Here is a 22,681-nt window from a genome sequence, read left to right on the forward strand (position 1 = left end):
TGACTCCTCGTCAACTCCTCGTCAAGCTGTGAGGATTTGAATGAACTGTGTAGTGCTAGGGCAGAAGAACAAAAATGCACGCAGAGGGAGATCCAGGACCGAGGTTGGGAAACCCTGATTTATAGTTGGTAAATCCTCTCTTCTGATAACTTTACATACCGTAGAAAACAACACTTTTATAAAGGTCTGATGTCTTTTAACACAGTAATTTACATTGTCAGTCTGGGCTAAATGGGTAAACCCAGGAGCGGAGCTGGACTTGGATCAGCACCAAACAGCCATGTAGTGTGCTGCTGAGAGAGGAGAAACAGTAGAACACTATTTACACAATACTTATAGGTTATTTATAGAATATTTATAGGTTATTTATAGAATACTTCTAGGTTATTTATAGAATACTTTAGTTTCATCTGCAACAAAGGGGGCTTGAGGTCTGTTCTGCTTACGTTACAAGGTTTGCCCCATAAAGTTTAATATAAACACCCCTGAAAGACAAAAAAATTCAAACACACAGAAGAAACTTATTTTCACGTACTATTATAGAATAGATATAGGCCTTTACATCTTTCTACATACTTCACCTATCTTTCAACATACTTCACCTATCTTTCACATTATCTAACAAGCAACACCCACAGGTAACATTGGTCTGGTGGGAGGTTATGTCACAGAGTGGCTTGTGCTATCCCAGATTCCCGTCAGCAACCAAAGATGCAGGTTCAAATTACAGGCCGGAGGAGAGGCAGGATTCTCCTCTATGGATGCAGACAGAGAGTATACAGTACAGTACAGGTGGCCACCTGCTCACTCAGACAGACACTATACAGAACAGTAGGCCACTGGGAGAATCTTAATTGCATTTTCTTGACTCCCCGCGTCCTCTTTCCTCTGCTCCTTCTCAAAACGTATTGGATGAGAAAGTCAGAGGTCCCTCCCCTCGAACATTCTCAATGGGTTTTGAGAAGGAGGCGAGGAGAGAGGATGAAAGGAGTCAAGGGGACAATCTCAATTAAATACTCCTCGCCTCCTTCTCAAAACCCATTGGATGAGAAAGCCAGAGGTCTCACCCCTCTGACCTTCTCCTCCAATGGGTTTTGAGAAGTTGGTGAGGAGAGAGGACGCGAGGAGTATGGAATTGAGATTCTCCTGCGCTCTCTCACTAAGAATCTATTGAAGATATTGGATAGCAGTTTCTCATACGACCAAATGGGGGCGACAACATGCACATTCTTCCCCTCACAGACAGAACAAATGCCTGTCGCTGAAACTCACTGTCCCAGGGTGCTTTGCTTTGCGAGGTCAAACAGGGGTCAAATGCAGTATACTGGCTTGAGAGAGGAGTTTGTTTTCAAAATGCATTGTGAAAGACGTTTACGGTATATACTAAGTATTATCCCCTTTCTGTGTTGTTTTGTATAATGTGCCTTTAAAGAGAAAGTCCAGGCACACCAGAGAGGGGAAGCATGCTTCTACCTGGTTAATAAACTCAGGAGTCAGAAAATCTACTGATAAGAGTAAGCTGAGCTGAAAGCTGGTCTAGGCAGAGGGTTAGCAGGGTTAGGCTGAACTGAGCTTGGTTACACTGGGCTAAGAAGGCTGGGGCTGAGCTGGGCAGGCCTGAACTGGGCTGGATTAGACTGAGCTGAAACCCCATGGAGGCTGAGCCCAGGTGGTTGGTGGAAGTGGATCCACAGTGGTTGTACAGTAGTGGTTCTGCTTCCTCCTGGGTGTCTAGGAGGAGCGATACTCTTTCTTACTGTACGGCTTGTTCCCCAGTATGTGATCGATGTCCGACACCACATGAGACGTCATTTTTGGAAGGAACTATGGAAAATAGCAGAATGTGTGAGGACATGTTTTCCTACGTTTTCAGACACACAATGATCCTGACAAACCACCAGGAAAACAAGGCATTTCATTTTTTCATGTCCTGAATTTGTTAAAATGTTATTTTAGACTTAAGAGTTAGGTTTAGGGTTAGGAATTAGGGTCAGAAGTTAGGGTGCGATTTAGGAGTTAGGGAAAATAGGATTTTGAATGGGAATACATTTTTACTCCTCAAAAGTGTGTGTGTCTGCGTTTTTACCTGTATGGCACCTAGGTTCTCCGTTAGCTGCTCTGGACTGGAGGATCCCAGGAGGACTGAGCTCACCCCCTCGCTCCTCAAACACCAGGCTAGGGAAGGAGAGAAAGAAGGAGGGAGGAAATGAGAGAGCGGAGGACAGTTATGGGTTGTTTAATCTAGTGTGACATTAATGGAATTCCTCATAGAAATGTGAATGTACTGTTGGCATCCACATGGTGGCGCTCTACCATCATTAATAGTAAAGTCCTGAAACAAAGTAGTGTGTGTGTGTGTGATTGCACGCCCATGCTCCTCTCTCTCACCCACGGCCAGCTGTGGGAGAGTACAGCCCAGCTTCTCAGCGATGTGTCCCAGCTCCTTCAGCTTAGCCTGCTGTTTCCTCCCATCCTCACTCACTATCTTCTCCTTTAACCACTGGTACGACTGCAGAGAGAGAGACAGAGAGAGAAGAGAAAAGAGGGAGAGAGAGAGAGGAGAGAAAGAGAGAGCGACAGGGAAAGAGTGGAGAGGGAGAGAGAGAGACAGAGAGAGAGGGAGAGAGAGAGAGAGACAGAGAAAGAGTGGAGAGAGAGAGAGAGAGACAGAGAGAGAGGGAGAGATAGAGACAGAGAGAGAGAGAGAGACAGAGAGGTGGCAGTGGATCAGCCAGGTCGCTCAAGGCGGTATTCAACGTCCGTCCAGGTACCCAGGATGTTGACAGATGACTTAATGGGTATAAGCGGATGGGTGAAGCCGCGTGCTCCGGCTTGGCACTCGTTTTTAATCTGTTTTAACTCTAGCCCAAACTTTAACCCTTACCTTAACCATTTGGAGTTAATGCTTAAACTTAACCTGCAATTTTTTTTGAGGAATGTCGGATTCTGCAGTGAGACTGTGAGAGGTTGTTGAGTGGATACAGGGCCTACCTTCATGGATGCCCTGGAGGTTTCTGGGATGCCGTTCTGGTACTTCCCTGTGATGATGCCACAGGCCAGCGGAGACCACGTCATTGCCCCAACACCTGTCACCATGGAGACCAGAGGGAATGTGGGAACAGAGAGGGAAGGAGTGAGTGACAGATAACTGTGAGATCTATTATCACTGTCAATCAGACAGACACCAATCAGACGCTCTGAGGACATCATGAAATCCCCGGTCTGAACCCCAGCAGATGTTAGGGGAGTGGAGGGTTATCATATCACTTTATTACAATCATCAATCATATAAGGATTGATTATGTATGTATCCACTGATTAGAACCCCGCAGCAGATGGGAGGATGGTTGTGTGAACCTCCAGCATTGGTGAGAGAAGGGGGCGTGACCAGCCTGGATGATTGACACATGCCTATCTTGTGGTAGAGTTCTGGAAGCTGGACCTCCACCTTCTCCCTCTGGAAGAGATGGTACTCAGCCTGCTCACACACCGGAGGGATCAGGTTAAACTGTCTGGCCACAGAGTACGCCTCCTAGAGAGAGAGGGAGAGAGAGAGAGAGAGAGAGAGAGAGAGAGAGAGAGAGAGAGAGAATTGGATCGAGAGAGAGAAAGAGAGAGAGAGAATTGGATCGAGAGAGAGAGAGAGAGAGAGAGAGAGAGGAGAGAGAGTGTTTTTTGAAGAGATGGGGAGAGGGATTCTAATCAGAATTCATGAATTATACTGTATTCAGCTCATTTAGATTAGTCTATATTTCACACACCAATCCACTTGCCTCGCATATCTATGTTTCCATATGTGCGTTTGCAAAGAGAAATGTCATAGAAAATACATGTACAGTGCTCATTGCTTTCTTAAACCTTAGCATAACCACTTTTATCTGCTACAGGCCTGTAGCTGTGGTGGGGCTGGTTTGCCTCTCGGCTCTGGTTCCCTGTCTGTGTATACCACTGCATTATAGATGCCGTCTAAATTACAGCGCTTTCATCTGAGCTGCTACACTACAAAATTCACCCTAATCACAATCAACACAACATCACGAGCAGCGCTTAACACAGACTGGCGGAGAACGAGAGGAAAAGGACGAGAGGTTGTTGACAACAGAAAAGCCTGGGGATGCTTTAGCAATCAGTCCTTATCAGGCTTCATTCAGGACATGTAGTTAGCCACCACCTCTCCTATCCTCCCCCTTCTCCTCCAAATCAGCCAGGACATAAAAAGGTCCACATACAGACAGCCTGTTCCCCCCCCAGTCTCCACCGTGTTTCAGCACACAAACAAGAGGCTCCGAGGCTCTCTCCGAGGCACTCTCTGAGGCTCTCTCTGATGCTCTCTCTGAGGCTCTCTCTGAGGTTCTGAGGCTCTCTCCGAGGCTCTCTCTGAGTCTCTCTCTGAGGTTCTGAGGCTCTCTCCGAGGCTCTCTCTGATGCTCTCTCTGAGGCTCTCTCTGATGCTCTCTCTGAGGCTCTCTCTGAGGTTCTGAGGCTCTCTCCGAGGCTCTCTCTGAGGCTCTCTCTGATGCTCTCTCTGAGGCTCTCTCTGAGGTTCTGAGGCTCTCTCCGAGGCTCTCTCTGAGGTTCTGAGGCTCTCTCCGAGGCTCTCTCTGAGGCTCTCTCTGAGGCTCTCTCTGAGGTTCTGAGGCTCTCTCTGAGGCTCTCTCCGAGGCTCTCTCCGAGGCTCTCTCTGATGCTCTCTCTGAGGCTCACTCTGAGGTTCTGAGGCTCTCTTGGAGGCTCTCTCGGAGGCTCTATCGGAGGCCACCACATATTATTTACTGCCTTTGAGGGCTCACAGACTTGCTGTATGAGCCTGATCTGTAATGAGAGTTTTTGAGTGAAGATTGTGTGAGGACTGTAGAGAGGTTTTGTCACATGGGCTACGGGTCAGGGGTTAGGGGTCAAAGGTCACAGGGTTAACTCACCATGATCTCCATGGCTGTCCATCGAGACGTCCCCCAGTACATGGACATCCCCTGGTTGATCACATACGTCATGGCTCTCACAATCTCTGAGGAGATAAGGACATCAATCAATCAATCTTCCATTCCTGTGGCGGTCCTCATGAGAGACAGTTTCATCATAACTCTTGATAGTCTTTGCGACTGCAATGTTCCGTATTGACTGACATTCATGTCTTAAAGTAATGATGGACCATTGTTTCTCTTTGCTTATTTGAGCTGTTCTTGCCATAATATGGACTCCGTCTTTTACCAAATAGGGCTATCTTCTGTATACCAATCCTACCTTGTCACAACACAACTGATCGGCCCAAATGCATTAAGAAGGAAAGAAATTCCATAATTGAAATGCATTCCAGGTGACTACCTCATGAAGCTGGTTGAGAGAATGCCAACAGTGTGCAAAGCTGTCATCAAGGCAAAGGGTGGCTACTTTGAAGAATCTCAAATATAAAATATATTTTGATTTGTTTAACACTTCTTTGCTTACTACATAGTTTACTACATAGTTTTGATGTCTTCACTATTATTCTACAATGTAGAAAATAGTTTAAAAAAAATTGTACATATACTGTTGTACATATACTGTATATAAGAGGAGGCTGGAGGGTGGAGCTGTAGGAGGATGGGCTCATTGTAATGTCTGGAATGGAATGAATGAAATGGAGTCAAACATGTCGTTTCCATGTGTTTGATGTGTTTGACTGCGTTCCATGTATTCCATTCCAGCCATTACAATGAGCCTGTCCTCTTGCTCCTCCCACCAGCATCAATATAATATATACATATGTATATATACCACCAGGGGGAACTGTAGTCTTCCTGCCTGGGTTGTACTACTGGACTGGCAATGACCCAACTATCCCTGAAGGCCACCTACCCATTCCCAGAGCCTTCTCTCTCTCCTCCTGACAATACATTCCTTCACACTTCTCTAATGAGCCCGCTAAGGACCAGGGACAGGCTAAAGTGCTAACGTGCTACAAAACCATCAGTACATTATTAATGAAGCAATTAGCTCCAATAATAGCATCTGGACTAGAACACACTATGAAGGGAGCCTTAGATGTTATTGTTCTCAGCTTTGAGTAGTGGGTACCTATCAGGAGCAGGGGAGGGGGAACGATGAGGGAAAGTACAGAGAGAGAGAGAAGAAGAAGCTCTACCTTGAGAAAGATAGCCCCAGCCCGAGCGGGGCAGACCAGACCTCTTCATTACATAAACCCACAGACGAGCAACCCCAAGCAGAAAGTCAACCCCCCAGCACAGAGTACTACTTCCTCATTGAAATGAAGGATACATTCCCCCAGCTGGAGGTAAGGCAGGTGGAGCTGGAACAGCAGGTGATAACTAGACCTGGAGGTGTAGAGAGACATATCTGCACTCTGGAGGGACACATCTACAAGAGAAAGAGCTGGAGGAGGAGAAGAACAGATCACTAGAGGAGAGGATCAGACTGCTGGAGGAGAGGGTGAGGGAGATGGCGTGTGAGAACAACCCATTTGAGAGGTGGCCACACCCGCAGAGAAGCCAGCAGAACAGCCCACCTCAGATCCCGACAAAAGTCTCGACACCACAGCAGAACAGTCCACCCCAGACCCTGACCATAGCGTCGACAACACAGCAGAACAGTCCACCCCAGACCCTGACCATAGCGTCGACATCACAGCAGAACAGTCCACCCCAGACCATAGCGTCGACATCACAGCAGAACAGTCCACCCCAGACCCTGACCATAGCGTCGACATCACAGCAGAACAGTCCACCCCAGACCCTGACCATAGCGTTGACATCACAGCAGAACAGTCCACCCCAGACCCTGACCATAGCGTCGACAACACAGCAGAACAGTCCACCCCAGACCCTGACCATAGCGTTGACAACACAGCAGAACAGTCCACCCCAGACCCTGACCATAGCGTCGACAACACAGCAGAACAGCCCACCCCAGACCCTGACCATAGCGTCGACATCACAGCAGAACAGCCCACCCCAGACCCTGACCATAGCGTCGACATCACAGCAGAACAGTCCACCCCAGACCCTGACCATAGCGTCGACAACACAGCAGAACAGTCCACCCCAGACCCTGACCATAGCGTTGACAACACTAACACTAAAATACACTAAAATAATATAAAATGGTAGTAAATAATAATATAAATGAAGAAAATAATACAGACAATAGTAGAAATATAATAGATATAAAAGGCTAAACATGAAAAATGAAAAATGAAACTAACTATCACCATTACATCAGTACTACAACTACCATCTTCATTACTACTACTCAAATCAAATCAAAACACATTTTATTGGTTCTCTGCGGGTGTAGAGAAATGCTTGTGCTTCTAGCTCTGACAGTGTACTAATATGGGGTGGCAGGTAGCCTAGTGGTTAGAGCATTGGGCCAGTAACCGAAAGTGCCAGATATGTAAACATTAGTAAAGTTCCATTCCTAGTCTATGCCTATACGCAGCAGCCTCTAATGTGCTACTGATGGTACCGGATGTGTACCAAACTCCCTAAAAGTGGCAGTAATAAAGCCTCTCTTGAAAAAGCTAAACCTTGACCCAGAAATTATAACAAACTATCGGCCTATATTTGTCCTCTGACAAACCAACTGTAAATGTTGGTGTTCCTCAAGGTTCCGTTTTAGGACCACTATTGTTTTCATTATATATTTTACCTCTTGGGGATGTCATTCGAAAACATAATGTTAACTTTCACTGCTATGTGGATGACACACAGCTGTACATTTCAATGAAACATGGTGAAGCCCCAAAATTGCCCTCGCTAGAAGCCTGTGTTTCAGACATAAGGAAGTGGATGGCTGAAAACGTTCTACTTTTAAACTCGGACAAAACAGAGATGCTTGTTCTAGGTCCCAAGAAACAAAGAGATCTTCTGTTAAATCTGACAATTAATCTTGATGGTTGTAAAGTCGTCTCAAATAAAACTGTGAAGGACCTCCGCATTACTCTGGACCCTGATCTCTCTTTTGACGAACATTTCAAGACTGTTTCAAGGACAGCTTTTTTTCCATCTACGTAACATTGCAAAAATCAGAAATTTTCTGTCCAAAAATTATGCAGAAAAATTAACCCATGCTTTTGTTGCTTCTAGGTTAGACTACTGCAATGCTCTACTTTCCGGCTACCCGGATAAAGCACTAAATAAACTTCAGTTAGTGCTAAATACGGCTGCTAGAATCCTGACTAGAACCCAAAAATGTTATCATATTAGTCCAGTGCTAGCCTCCCTACACTGGCTTCCTGTTAAGGCAAGGGCTGATTTCAAGGTTTTACTGTTAACCTACAAAGCGTTACATGGGCTTGCTCCTACCTATCTTTCCGAGTTGGTCCTGCCGTACATACCTACACGTACGCTATGGTCACAAGACGCAGGCCTCCTTACTATCCCTAGAATTTCTAAGCAAACAGCTGGAGGCAGGGCTTTCTCCTATAGATCTCCATTTTTATGGAATGGTCTGCCTACCCATGTGAGAGACGCAGACTCGGTCTCAACCTTTAAGTCTTTATTGAAGACTCATCTCTTCAGTAGGTCCTATGATTGAGTGTAGTCTGGCCCAGGAGTGTGAAGGTGAACGGAAAGGCTCTGGAGCAACGAACCGCCCTTGCTGTCTCTGCCTGGCCGGTTCCCCTCTCTCCACTAGGATTCTCTGCCTCTAACCCTATTACAGGGGCTGAGTCACTGGCTTACTGGTGCTCTTTCATGCCGTCCCTAGGAGGGGTGTGTCACTTGAGTGGGTTGAGTCACTGACGTGATCTTCCTGTCTGGGTTGGCGCCCCCCCTTGGGTTGTGTCGTGGCGGAGATCTTTGTGGGCTATACTCGGCCTTGTCTCAGGATGGTAAGTTGGTGGTTGAAGATATCCCTCTAGTGGTGTGGGGGCTGTGCCTTGGCAAAGTGGGTGGGGTTATATCCTTCATGTTTGGCCCTGTCCGGGGGTATCATCGGATTGGGCCACAGTGTCTCCTGACCCCTCCTGTTTCAGCCTCCAGTATTTATGCTGCATTAGTTTATGTGTCGGGGGGCTAGGGTCAGTTTGTTATATCTGGAGTACTTGTCCTGTCTTATCCGGTGTCCTGTGTGAATTTAAGTATGCTCTCTCTAATTCTCTCTTTCTCTCTTTCTTTCTCTCTCTCGGAGGACCTGAGCCCTAGGACCATGCCTCAGGACGACCTGACATGATGACTCCTTGCTGTCCCCAGTCCACCTGGCCATGCTGCTGCTCCAGTTTCAACTGATCTGCCTGCGGCTATGGAACCCTGACCTGTTCACCGGACGTGCTACCTGTCCCAGACCTGCTGTTTTCAACTCTCTAGAGACCGCAGGAGTGGTAGAGATACCCTTAATGATCGGCTATGAAAAGCCAACTGACATTTACTCCTGAGGTGCTGCACCCTCGACAACTACTGTGATTATTATTATCTTACCCTGCTGGTCATTTATGAACATTTGAACATCTTGGCCATGTTCTGTTATAATCTCCATCCGGCACAGCCAGAAGAGGACTGGCCACCCCTCATAGCCTGGTTCCTCTCTAGGTTTCTTCCTAGGTTTTGGCCTTTCTAGGGAGTTTTTCCTAGCCACCGTGCTTCTACACCTGCATTGCTTGCTGTTTGGGGTTTTAGGCTGGGTTGCTGTACAGCACTTTGAGATATCAGCTGATGTACGAAGGGCTATATAAATACATTTGATTTGATTTGATTGCCTTGAGATAGAAGCTGTTTCTCCAGTCTCTTGGTCCCAGCTTTGCACCTGCACTGACCTCGCCTTCTGGATGATAGCGAGGTTAACAGGCAGTGTCTCGGGTGGTTGATGTCCTTGGTTCCTTCCTGTGACATCGGGGGCTGTAGGTGTTCTGGAGAGCTGGTAGTTTGCCCCCGGGAATGCATTGGACAGACCGCACCACCCTCTGGAGTGCCATACGGTTGCGGGCAGTGCAGTTGCCGTACTAGGCTGTGATACAGCCCAACAGGATGCTTTCAATTGTCCATCTTTAAAAATGTGTGGTTTTAGGTGATAAGCTAACTTTCTTTAGCCTCCTGAGGTTGAAGAGGCTCTGTTGTGCCTTCTTCACCACACTGTCTGTGTGGGTGGACCATTTCAGTTTGTCAGTGATGTGTATGCCAAGGATCTTGAAGCTTTCCTCCTTCTCCACTGCGGTCCCGTCGATGTAGATAGAGGGGTGCACCCTCTGCTGTTTCTTGAAGTCTACGATCAACTCCTTTGTTTTGTTGACGTTGACGTTGTTTTCCACCACACTCCCACCTCCTCCCTGTAGGCTGTCCCATCATCGTTGGTAATCAAGCCTACTACTGTTGTGTCGTCTGCAAACTTGATGATGATTGAGTTGGAGGCGTGCCTCGCCACGCAGTCATGGGTAAACAGGGAGTACAGGAGGGGGCTGAGCACCCACCCTTGTGGGGCCCCAGTGTTGAGGATCAGCGGAGTGGAGGTGATATTTCCTAACTTCACCACCAGGGGGCGGCCCGTCAGGAAGTTCAGGACCCAGTTGCACAGGGCGGGGTTTAGACCCAGGACCTCGAGCTTAATGATGAGCTTGGAGGGCACTATGGTGTTGAATGCTGAGCTATAGTCAATAAACAACATTCTTACATAGGTATTCCTCTTGTCCAGATGGGATAGGGCAGTGTGCAGAGTGATGGCGATTGCATCGTTTGTGGACCTATTTGGGCGGTAAGCAAATTGTAGTGGGTCTAGGGTGGCAGGTAAGGTAGAGGTGATATGATTAGTCTCTTAAAGCACTTCATGATGACAGAGGTGAGTGCTACGGGTCGATAGTCATTAAGTTCAGTTACCTTTGCCTTCTTGGGTACAGGAACAATGGTGGCCATCTTGAATTATGTGGGGACAGCAGACTGGGATAGGGAGATATTTAAGCCATTTTGCCACAACTTTGGAAGTATGCTTGGGGTCATTGTCCATTTGGAAGACCCAAGCTTTAACTTCCTGACTGATGTCTTGAGATGTTGCTTCAATGTATAAGTGCACCAGTCCCTCCTGCAGCAAAGCACCCCCACAACATGATGCTGCCACACCCGTGCTTCACGGTTGGGATGGTGTTCTTTGGCTTGCAAGCCTCCCTCTTTTTCCTCCAAACATTACGATGGTCATTGTGGCCAAACAGTTCTATTTTCGTTTCATCAGACCAGAGGACAATTCTCCAAAAAGTACGATCTTTGTCCCCATGTGCAGTTGCAAACCGTAGTCTGTCTTTTTTCTGTTTTTTTTGGAGCAGTGGCTTCTTCCTTGCTGAGTGGCCTTTCACGTTATGTTGAAATAGGACTCATTTTACTGTGGATATAGATACTTTTGTACCTGTTTCCTCCAGCATCTTCACAAGGTCCTTTGCTGTTGTTCTGGGATTGATTTGCACTTTTCGCACCAAAGTACGCTCATCTCTAGGAGACAGAACGCGTCTCCTTCCTGAGTTGTATGACGGCTGCGTGGTCCCATGGTGTTTATACTTGCATACTATTATTTGTACAGATGAACGTGGTACCTTCAGGCGTTTGGAAATTGCTCTCAAGGATGAACCAGACTTGTGGAGGTCTACAATTTTTTTCCTGAGGTCTTGGCTGATTTCTTTTGATTTTCCCATCATGTCAAGCAAAGAGGCACTGAGTTTGAATGTAGGCCTTGAAATACATCCACAGGTACACCTCCAATTGACTCAAATTATGTCAATTAGCCTATCAGAAGCGTCTAAAGCTAATTTTCCAAGCTGTTTAAAGGCACAGTCAACTTAGTGTATGTAAACTTCTGACCCACTGGAATTGTTATACAGTGAATTATAAGTTAAATAATCTGTCTGTAAACAATTGTTGGAGAAATTACTTATGTCATTTACAAGGTAGATGTCCTAACCGACTTGACAAAACTATAGTTTGTTAACTTGTGGAGTGTTTGAAAAACTAGTTTTAGTGACTCCAACCTAAGTGTATGTAAACTTCCGACTTCAACTGTACCTTAATTGAAAATGCCAAGTAAAAGTGTTAGTCCCCCAGTAAAATACTACTTGAGCAAAAGTCCAAAATTATTTGGTTTTAAATAGACTTAAGTACCAAAAGTGAATGTAATTACAAAAAAAATACTTAAGTATCAACATTCAAAGTAAATGCTTTAAATAATTTCAAATTCCTTTTATTAAGCAAACCAGACATATAACCTGAGACACACTCTGACACTTTCAAACAAAGTATTTGTGTTTCGTGATATCAGAGACAATAGGGATGATCACGCGTCCTCTTGGTAAGTACGTGAATTGGACAGTTTTTGTGTCCTAAGCATTCGAAACGTATCGAGTACTTTTGGGTGTCAGGGAGAATATATGGAGTAAAAAGTACAATATTTTCTATAGGTATGTAGTGGAGTAAAAGTAAAAGTTGTCAAAAATATTGTCTGTCTGTCTGTCTGTCTGTCTGTCTGTCTGTCTGTCTGTCTGTCTGTCTGTCTGTCTGTCTGTCTGTCTGTCTGTCTGTCTGTCTGTCTGTCTGTCTGTCTGTCTGTCTGTCTGTCTGTCTGTCTGTCTGTCTGTCTGTCTGTGTCTGTCTGAATCCTGATTCTGCCTGCCTGTCTAAATCCTGATTCTGCTCTGTTTGTTAGCCTGGCATAGAAAATCCACTGCTTGCATTAACTGCCTAAATGTTGCTGGACCCCAGGAAGAGTAGCTTCTGCCTTGGCAGTAGCTGATGGGGATCCTTAATAAATACAAACACAAAACAATCAGATCAGATTTTTCAGACTATGAGACTAATCAACCAATTGCTCGGTCCCCAATGGTGAATGTTGATAGACTGACTCACCCTCCATGGGTGTGTTGGTGTCGGGGCGGTTTGCGAAGACCACGTCTACGTATTCCAGCTGCAACCTCTGGAGAGAGCCCTTCAGACCTGGACAGAGAGAGGAGGAGGGGAGAGGAGGAGGGAGACGAGGGGAGGGGAGGAAGGAGGAGGAGGGGAGAGGAGGAAGGGAGACGAGGAGAGAGGAGGAGGGGAGAAGAGGGGAGGGGAGGAGGGGAGAAGAGGGGAGGGGAGGAGGGGAGACGAGTGGAGGGGAGGAGGGGAGAAGAGGGGAGAGGAGACGAGGAGAGAGGAGGAGGGGAGAAGAGGGGAGAGGAGACGAGGAGAGAGGAGGAGGGGAGACGAGATGAGGAGAGAGGAGGAGGGGAGACGAGGCGAGAGGAGGAAGGGAGAAGAGGGGAGAGGAGGGAGGGAGACGAGGGGAGAGGAGGAAGGGAGAAGAGGGACGAGGAGAGAGGAGGAAGGGAGAAGAGGGGAGGGGAGGAGGGGAGACGAGGGGAGAGGAGGAAGGGAGAAGAGGGAAGGGAAGGAGGGGAAAAGAGGGGAGAGGAGACGAGGAGAGAGGAGGAGGGGAGAAGAGGAGGGGAGAAGAAGAGGGGAGGCGAGGAGAGAGGAGGAAGGGAGAAGAGGGGAGAGGAGGAGGGGAGAAGAGGGGAGGGGAGAGGGAGGGGAGACGAGGGGAGAGGAGGAAGGGAGAAGAGGAGGGGAGAAGAGAAGAGAAGAGGGGAGGGGAGAGAGAGGGGAGGGGAGGGGAGGGGAGAGAGAGAGAGGAGGGGAGGGGAGAGAGAGAGGAGAGAATAGGGGACAGGAGGGGGGAAACATAGGAGGGGAGAAGAGAAGAGGGGAGGGGAGAGGAGGAGGGGAGAAGAGAAGAGGGGAGGGGAGAGAGAGGAGGGGAGGAGAGAAGAGGGGAGAGGAGGAGGGGAGGAGAGAAGAGGGGAGAGGAGGAGGGGAAACATAGGAGGGGAGAGGAGATATCAATCAATACAGTTCATAGGGGTGAGACGGATGAGACCGGGTGAGACGGGGTGAGATAGGGTGTGTGTGTGTGTGTGCTGTGTGTGTGTGCGTGCTATGTGGCCTTACCTTCAATAATGTGTTTCCTTGAAAGGCCTCTTTCAGTCTCTGCCCTGTGGGCACAGACAGGACAGAAGGTCAACACGTTCAACTCTGTTTCTCTGCTCACTGCTGATACTCAACCTTCTCAGTGCTTGCCCCCTTCTGTGTGTTTCTGTCTGTGTGTGTGTGTGTGTGTGTGTGTGTGTGTGTGTGTGTGTGTGTGTGTGTGTGTGTGTGTGTGTGTGTGTGTGTGTGTGTGTGTGTGTGTGTGTGTGTGTGTGTGTGTGTGTGTGTGTGTGTTTTATGTACAGTAATTATCTGTGAGTGAGTGTTTAGAGTCTGTGTTCCGTCAACTCCTTTCCTTCTCCTGCTGAAGGATGGAGGAATACATAGTGATGAAGGATGGAGGAATACATAGTGATGAAGGATGGAGGAATACATAGTGATGAAGGATGGAGGAATACATAGTGATGAAGGACAGAGGAATACATAGTGATGAAGGATGGATGAATACATAGTGATGAAGGATGGAGGAATACATAGTGATGAAGGATGGATGAATACATAGTGATGAAGGATGGAGGAATACATAGTGATGAAGGATGGATGAATACATAGTGATGAAGGATGGAGGAATACATAGTGATGAAGGATGGATGAATACATAGTGATGAAGGATGGATGAATACATAGTGATGAAGGATGGAGGAATACATAGTGATGAAGGATGGAGGAATACATAGTGATGAAGGATGGAGGAATACATAGTGATGAAGGATGGAGGAATACATAGTGATGAAGGATGGAGGAATACATAGTGATGAAGGATGGAGGAATACATAGTGATGAAGGATGGAGGAATACATAGTGATGAAGGATGGAGGAATACATAGTGATGAAGGATGGAGGAATACATAGTGATGAAGGATGGAGGAATACATAGTGATGAAGGATGGAGGAATACATAGTGATGACGGATGACTGAGGGAACGTTGACGGAGGGAAGAAATAACCTACGCCTTGACCTTCATCACTACTCTCAGCTGGATGACTGCCACTGCATGTACCATGTATCTATACTGCATGTATGTGTGTGTGTGTGTGTGTGTGTGTGTGTGTGTGTGTGTGTGTGTGTGTGTGTGTGTGTGTGTGTGTGTGTGTGTGTGTGTGTGTGTGTGTGGTATCAGACAATGTCCCCCAGTCAGCAGAACAGGAGAATATGACAGGATATTAACAGTAAAGAGGTACAGAAGCAGAGAAAGAAAAGTCATGTAGGTGTTTGTGTAAAGAGCTGAGCTCTGCAGAATTTGAAACATAGTTAAGACTTTTTGAACAGGCACTTACTTTCCTCCCCAGTACAGCTTGGTAGTGATGACCAGACTTGATCGTCTAGAGAGAGAGGAAGAGGGATAGAGAGAGGGAGAGAGAGAGAGAGAGAGAGGGAAAAGGAGAGGGGGAGAAAGAGAGAGACAGAGAGAGAGAGAGGAAGAGACAGAAAGGAAGAGGGAGAGGAAGAGAGAGAGAAGGAGAGAGAGAGGAGAGGAGGAGAGAATTAGAGAGGAGAGACAGAGGAAGAGTGTGAGAGAGAGAGAGAAAGAGAAATAGAGAGAGAGATGAGAGAGAGAAATAGAGAGAAATAGAGAGAAAGAGAGATGAGAGAGAGAGGACAGAGAGAGAGACGAAGAGGGAGGGAGAGAATTCGAGAGAAACGACAGTTGTCAATAGAGAGATGCCAGTTATCAATATAGAGATGACACACACACGCTATACGCACAAACAAAAATATAAACACAACATGCAACAATTTCAAAGATTTTATTGAGTTACAGTTCATATAAGGAAATAAGTCAATTGAAATAAATTCATTAGGTCCTAATCTATGGATTTCACATGACTGGGAATACAGATATGCATCTGTTGGTCACAGATACCTTAACAAAAGGTAGTCAGTATCTGGTGTGACCACCAGTTGTCTCATGAGAAGCGACACATCACCTTCGCATACAGTTGATCAGGCTGCTGATTACGGCCTGTGGAATGTCCGTGTGAAGTTGCTGGATATTGGCGGGGAACTGGAACACGCTGTCGTACACGTCGATCCAGATCAATGGGTGACATGTCTGGTGAGTACGCAGGGACATTTTCAGCTTCCAGAAATTGTGTACAGATCCTTGCGACATGCTGGCGTACTTTATCATGCTGAAACATGAGGTGATTGCGGTGGATGAATGGCATGACAATGGGCCTCAGGATCTCGTCACGGTATCTCTCTGCATTAAAATTGGCATCAATAAAATGCAATTGTGTTCGTTGTCCGTAGCTTATGCCTGCCCATACCATAACCCCACCGCCACCATTGGGCACTCTGTAGACATCGTTGACATCAGCAAATCGCTCGCCCACATGGCACCATACCATGTGGGCATGCCATCTGTTCGGTACAGTTGAAACTGGGATTCATCCGTGAAGAGCACACTTCTCCAGCATGCCAGTGGCCATTGAAGATGAGCATTGCCCACTGAAGTCGGTTACGACGCCGATCTGCAGTCAGGTCAAGACCCTGGTGAGGACGACGAGCACGCAGATGAGCTTCCCTGAGACGGTTTCTGACAGTTTGTGCAGAAATTCTTTGGTTGTTTCATCTCAGACGATCCCGCAGGTGAAGAAGCCGGATGTGGAGGTCCTGGGCTGGCGTGGTTACACGTGGTTTGCGATAGTGAGGCCGGTTCGACATACTGCCAAATTCTCTCAAAAAACGTTGGAGTCGGCTTATGGTTGAGAAATGACATTCAACTCTATGGCACCAGTTCTGGTGGACATTCCTGCAGTCAGCATGCCAACTTCACAACATGAGACATCTGTTGCATTTTGTTGAGTGACAAAACTGCACATTTTAGAGGCCTTTTATTATCCCCAGCACAAGGTGCACCTCTGTAATTATCATGCTGTGTAATCAGCTTCTTGATATGCCACACCTGTGTGGTGGATGGATTATCTTGGCAAAGGAGAAATGCTCACTAACAGGGATTTAAACACATTTTTGCACAACATTTTGTGAGAAATAAGCTTTTTGTGCGCATGGAACATTTCTGGGACGTTTTATTTCAGCTCATGAAACACGGAACCAAGAGTTTACATGTTGCGTTTATATTTTTGTTCAGTGTATATAACACACACACACACACACACAGGCATGAATAGACTGTTGGATATGCCAATTTTCAGAATAGCTAGCAAACTTTTTTTTAATTCATGGGATTCTCTCCATAGGGGGAGCCTGGGCAAACGAAATGTCTGAACTTTTCCAACAGTCTGACTGTGAACATTTGTGCAAAAAACTAATTAAGGGAGACATAGATACTTTAAAAAAAACTTTAAAAAACTGATGATGCAATATCAAAATAAGTGGCTGGAGGAGATTAATCATAAAACAAATTTTAGAACCTTTTGAACAAATTGAGAATAGCCTCATTATGTATTATTGAATATTTTCTTATGTTACTTTCTTTTATTTTTTACTTTAGTTTATTTAGTATTTATTTCCTTAACTTTATTTTCTTAAAGCTGCATTGTTGGTTAAAGGGCTTGTAAAAGTAAACATTTCACCTGTTGTTTTCGACGCATGTGACTAATAAAATTTGATGATTTGATTTGATTTTGTTTGGTTAAAACTTCTCTAGGATAGGGGGCAGCATTTTCACTTTTGGATAAATAGCGTGCCCAATTTCAACTTCCTTCTACTCATCCCCAGAATATAAGATATGCATATTATTAGTATATTTGGATAGAAAACACTCTGAAGTTTCTAAAACTGTTTGAATCATGTCTGTAAGTATAACAGAACTTATGTAGCAGGCAAAACCCTGAGGACTAACCATTCAGATATTTTAATTTTTTTATGTCACTGTCTGTTCAATGAGTTTTCATTGGGAAGCCAGATTTCTAATCACCCTGTTCTCAGTTCCTACTGCTTCCACTGGATGTCACCAGTCTTAGGAAATAGGTTGAGGTTATTCATTTGTGCAATGAAGAAGAAGGCCATCAGGAAGCAGTGTAACGTCATGTGTACTGTTTGAGAGTTGCGCAAGACTAAAAAAAGTAGCGTTAGTTTGTTGCTCTCCTGTATTGAAAACAGATAGACCCGTCTTCAATTTGATCGATTATTAACGTTTACAAATACCTTAAGTTGTATTACAAAAGTAGTTTGAAATGTTTTGGCAAAGTTTAGAGGTAATTTTTTTGATATTTTGTAGTGACGTTGTTCCAAAATGGAGCTGTTTATTTTCTGGATCAAACGCTCCAAATAAATGGACAATTTGGACATATATGGACGGAATTAATCGAACAAAAGGACCATTTGTGATGTTTATGGGACATATTGGAGTGCCAACAAAATAATCTCGTCAAAGGTAATGCATGTTTTATATTTTATATCTGCGTTTTGAGTAGCGCCGGCAGGGTTGAAATATGCTACTCTCTCTTTGTTGACATTGTGCTATCATCAGATAATAGCATCTTATGCTTTCGCCGAAAAGCCTTTTTGAAATCTGACATGTTGGCTGGATTCACAACAAGTGTAGCTTTAATTTGGTATCTTACATGTGTGATTTAATGAAAGTTTGATTTTATATAATGTTTTTGAATTAGGCGCTCTACATTTTCACTGGCTATTGGCCAAGTGGGACGCTACCGTCCCACATATCCCAGAGAGGTTTTAAGGGTGAATTGGTGTGTGAGAGATATATTATGTATAACCTACCTAAAAACAAGAGATCACTATGTGCACAGGTGAGATCAGGGATATTTTCTCTGTGTATTGAAACAGGTAAGATCAGGGATATTGTCTCTGTGTATTGAAACAGGTAAGATCAGGGATATTGTCTCTGTGTATTGAAACAGGTCAGATCAGGGATATTGTCTCTGTGTATTGAAACAGGTAAGATCAGGGATATTGCCTCTGCGTATTGAAACAGGTAAGATCAGGGATATTGCCTCTGCGTATTGAAACAGGTCAGATCAGGGATATTGCCTCTGCGTATTGAAACAGGTCAGATCAGGGATATTGCCTCTGCGTATTGAAACAGGTAAGATCAGGTATATTGCCTCTGCGTATTGAAACAGGTCAGATCAGGGATATTGCCTCTGCGTATTGAAACAGGTCAGATCAGGGATATTGCCTCTGCGTATTGAAACAGGTAAGATCAGGTATATTGCCTCTGCGTATTGAAACAGGTCAGATCAGGGATATTGCCTCTGCGTATTGAAACAGGTCGGTATTGTGGTGAAATGGAACACAAACGACTATGTAACTTGTGACCTCGGAGAAATAGAGAATGAAACTCATTTTATCCTCTATTGCCCTTTCTACCATTATGTGGCTGAGCGATGAGGAGATACTGAAATGGTGTTTTTTCCATTGTGTATTTCCATTTGCTGAATTTTTAAATAAAGCCTGGAATAAAAGAAAAAGACAAATTATAATTAAATAGAAAAAAATATTTAGCTCCAGATATATAGCAAAGGGCATGTATGAATATACTATAGATTGTGTGTAGGCCTCTGTCACACTTGAAACTTCTCTGTGTGCCAGACCGGGTTAAAACGCTTTCCGCTTTATTTTTCTGTATGTATTTATTTGTATTATTTTTACTGCTATAATTATAGCTATGATGTAGAGATTTTTTTTTCATTAATTTTTATATTTGTTTCTGTTGCCATCAATCCCATAAGGGATGGACTGCCAAATAGCAATTTGACACAAAAATACAATTTAATGAATAAATGAATTGAATCATTCACTCTATATAGACAGAGGTACAGAGGCACACAAACACACACACGCACACAGGAAGGCATGGGACACACATATAGGCACTTATATACAGATGGAACATTCATATAGGCACTTATATACAGATGGAACATTCATATAGGCACTTATATACAGATGGAACATTCATATAGGCACTTATATACAGATGGAACATTCATATAGGCACTTATATACAGATGGAACATTCATATAGGCACTTATATACAGATGGAACATTCATATAGGCACTTATATACAGATGGAACATTCATATAGGCACTTATATACAGATGGAACATTCATATAGGCACTTAGGGGTCAGTGGTCTGATGTTAAGTAGGGGTTAATGGTTTGATGTTAAGTAAGGGTTAATGGTCTAATGTTAAGTAGGGGTCAGTGGTCTGATGTTAAGTAGTGGTCAGTGGTCTGATGTTAAGTAGTGGTCAGTGGTCTAATGTTAAGTAGTGGTCAGTGGTCTGATGTTAAGTAGTGGTCAGTGGTCTAATGTTAAGTAGTGGTCAGTGGTCTAATGTTAAGTAGTGGTCACTGGTCTAATGTTAAGTAGTGGTCAGTGGTCTGATGTTAAGTAAGGGTTAATGGTTTGATGTTAAGTAAGGGTTAATGGTCTGATGTTTAGTAAGGGTCAGTGGTCTGATGTTAAGTAGTGGTCAGTGGTCTGATGTTAAGTAGGGGTTAATGGTCTGATGTTAAGTAAGCGTTAATGGTCTGATGTTAAGTAGTGGTCAGTGGTCTGATGTTAAGTAAGGGTCAGTGGTCTGATGTTAAGTAAGGATCAGTGGTCTAATGTTAAGTAGTGGTCTAACGTTAAGTAGTGGTTAATGGTTTGATGTTAAGTAAGCGTTAATGGTCTGATGTTAAGTAGTGGTCAGTGGTCTAATATTAAGTAGTGGTTAATGCTGTAATGTTAAGTAGTGGTTAATGGTGTAATGTTAAGTAGGGGTTAATGGTCTAATGTTAAGTAGGGGTTAATGGTGTGAGGATCCCTTTTGATGTTCCTGGGGTCTAATTGGGGGGAATGTTTATAGTGGGACGCTTTATAGTGGTATAAGATCAGTTACCCCCATTGGGAAACAGACTGCTTATGTAACAGATTTACTGAGAGGAACTGCAGGGGAAGGGAGGAAGTGTGTGAAGGGAGGAAGTGTGTGAAGGGAGGAAGTATGTGTAGGGAGGAAGTGTGTGTGAATCTCTGTTGGAGTCTCTTCATCTTCTCCCCCCCCTTCCTCTTGCCCTCCTGCTTCTCTCTAAACTTCAGTTCCAAATGTAAGCAACTGTCAACTCCTTCACAGAAAGAGCATGTCAATCAATAATGAAAGTTTGAAGGAAAACCAAATCTTCAAAAGGAGAAAACCTCTATCTCTTCCTGGCCCTACCATGGAACTCTCAGCGGCTTCCAGCCTTCTGGAAGCATCTGCCAGTCAACATGATTACAGAGACAGGAAGTGCTTAAGTGAATCTGGTTATGAGGGGGAGTTTAGGAAAACAAAATTGCTGACAAGACAAACACACACACACACACACACACACACACACACACACACACACACACACACACACACACACACACACACACACACACACACACACACACACACACACACACACACACACACACACACACACACAGTGGCCTACCTCCAGGACTTCTTTTTGATGATATTACCCAATATGGCTTCAGCTCTGAAAAGCAATGCAAAAAAGTGTCACAACTCCTCTCAGTGCTCAGAATCACATAGCCGACCATCACTTGCTATTACAGTGAAGTGATATAAAGAGTTTTACTTTATCCTGACTCACTTTCCAGCAGCGTACACCTCCGCCGTGTCAAACAGATTGACCCCACTCTCATACGCTATGGTCATCAGCTGTTCGGCCACCTGGGAAAACACAGAGGTCAGAGGTCAAAGATGTCACACACACATCACATCACACTTAACATACACACATTCTCATCGTCATCGTCGTTATCATCATCAGATGTAGGAACCCCTGGTTAACAGCCAGGATTTAATCCATCTAACATCATAATGCTGTTTGGTTGGTAGAAACAGTATTTATGTCTGGCTCTGCTCCTCCTCTCAGTTCCACTGTCTTCCTTCTCTCTTCCAGGATACGGTAGACAGTGTTTCTAGTCTGCTTCTATAGTTGTCCCTCTCTAGAGAGCTGAGCTGTTCCTCTCTCCAGTGTGTCTGTGTGTCAGCGTAGCAGGATGAGGCAGCAGACTTTACACTGATTCACCCAGACTGCAGATCACACATCATAAGGCTGAATTGTTCCCAGATTAAATTGTCTTTTATAGTGTGCTTATTGCAATGAGGCTGTAAGTGAATTTGCTATAATTTCTCACTGCAGCGGTGTGAGAGCAAATGTGTGTGTGTCTCTTTGTGAGACTGGGAGTGTGAGTGTCTGTGTGTGAGACAGAGTGTGTGTGTCTGTGTGTGAGACTGAGTGTGTGTGTGTGTCTGTGTGTGAGACTGAGAGTGTGTGTGTCTGTGTGTGAGACTGAGAGTGTGTGTGTGTATGTGTGTGAGACAGAGTGTGTGTGTGTGTCTGTGTGTGAGACTGAGAGTGTGTGTGTCTGTGTGTGAGACTGAGAGTGTGTGTGTGTATGTGTGTGAGACAGAGTGTGTGTGTATGTGTGTGAGACTGAGAGTGTGTGTGTCTGTGTGTGAGACTGAGAGTGTGTGTGTGTATGTGTGTGAGACAGAGTGTGTGTGTCTGTGTGTGAGACTGAGTGTGTGTGTGTGTCTGTGTGTGAGACTGAGAGTGTGTGTGTGTCTGTGTGTGAGACAGAGTGTGTGTGTCTGTGTGTGAGACAGAGTGTGTGTGTCTGTGTGTGAGACAGAGTGTGTGTGTCTGTGTGTGAGACTGAGAGTGTGTGTGTGTATGTGTGTGAGACAGAGTGTGTGTGTCTGTGTGTGAGACTGAGAGTGTGTGTGTCTGTGTGTGAGACAGAGTGTGTGTGTCTGTGTGTGAGACTGAG

At 45.1% G+C, this 22,681-nt stretch overlaps 1 protein-coding gene across 1 annotated transcript; it reads right to left on the bottom strand.

Annotated features, from left to right (window-relative positions):
- Positions 1–1,731: 1,731 nt before the first annotated feature.
- On the bottom strand, positions 1,732–21,572 carry LOC120028516 (voltage-gated potassium channel subunit beta-1). Its single transcript, XM_038973712.1, has 11 exons — positions 21,496–21,572; positions 21,334–21,378; positions 15,210–15,254; positions 13,893–13,936; positions 12,810–12,896; positions 4,920–5,005; positions 3,412–3,532; positions 2,992–3,086; positions 2,389–2,509; positions 2,087–2,175; positions 1,732–1,824 (listed from the first exon to the last, which is right to left on the bottom strand). The coding sequence occupies exons 1-11, from the start codon at positions 21,558–21,560 to the stop codon at positions 1,732–1,734; spliced, it is 891 nt and encodes a 296-aa protein (XP_038829640.1). The 5' UTR covers positions 21,561–21,572.
- Between the last annotated feature and the right edge of the window lie 1,109 nt (positions 21,573–22,681).

Source organism: Salvelinus namaycush, chromosome 34, assembly GCF_016432855.1.
Source record: "Salvelinus namaycush isolate Seneca chromosome 34, SaNama_1.0, whole genome shotgun sequence".
In the NCBI taxonomy this organism is placed as follows: domain Eukaryota; kingdom Metazoa; phylum Chordata; class Actinopteri; order Salmoniformes; family Salmonidae; genus Salvelinus; species Salvelinus namaycush.